General features: G+C 73.9%; 1 protein-coding gene across 1 annotated transcript in view; it reads left to right on the plus strand.

Moving 5' to 3' along the window:
- The window catches only part of LOC104130609 (lysyl oxidase homolog 4-like), a 3,458-nt gene that overhangs the window by 1,824 nt on the left and 1,110 nt on the right, over nucleotides 1-524 (plus strand). The window contains 1 exon segment of the mRNA XM_035899229.1: nucleotides 8-159. Within this exon segment, the coding sequence (XP_035755122.1) occupies nucleotides 8-159 (152 nt within the window).

Here is a 524-nt window from a genome sequence, read left to right on the forward strand (position 1 = left end):
CCATGAGGAGCGCTGCCTCTCCCGCTCCGCCGACCACATGGACTGGCCCTATGGCCACCGCCGCCTCCTCCGCTTCTCCTCCCAGATCCACAACCTGGGCAGAGCCGACTTCCGACCCAGGATGGGGCGCCACGCCTGGACCTGGCACCAGTGCCACCGGTGAGTGGCCGTGGGCAGGGGCTGGCAGGGGGCTGCCCCCTCCCGGGGCCAGGCAGGGCACGGCGTGGCGTGGGCATGGGGTGGCCAGGGGCTCTGGGATGGGACAGCCTGGGGGCACAAGCCCTGGTGGCAGCGCTGGGGCAGGGGGCTGGCAGGGGAGGCAGGGTGGGTGCTGGCAGGGGGTGCAAGGGCTGGTCCGAGCGCTGTGCTCCTCCTCTGCCCAGGAGACGTGGTACTGGGCAGGCAGCCCCGATGCCGCCCGGGTGGTGATGAGCGGGGTGCGCTGCACTGGCAGCGAGCTGGGCCTCCAGCAGTGCCAGCGCCACGGCCCCGTCCACTGCCCCAGCGGGGGGGGGCGGTTCTCG

The sequence above is a fragment of the Egretta garzetta genome, unplaced genomic scaffold (genome assembly GCF_000687185.1).
Source record: "Egretta garzetta isolate BGI_Z169 unplaced genomic scaffold, ASM68718v1 scaffold998, whole genome shotgun sequence".
NCBI lineage: Eukaryota > Metazoa > Chordata > Aves > Pelecaniformes > Ardeidae > Egretta > Egretta garzetta.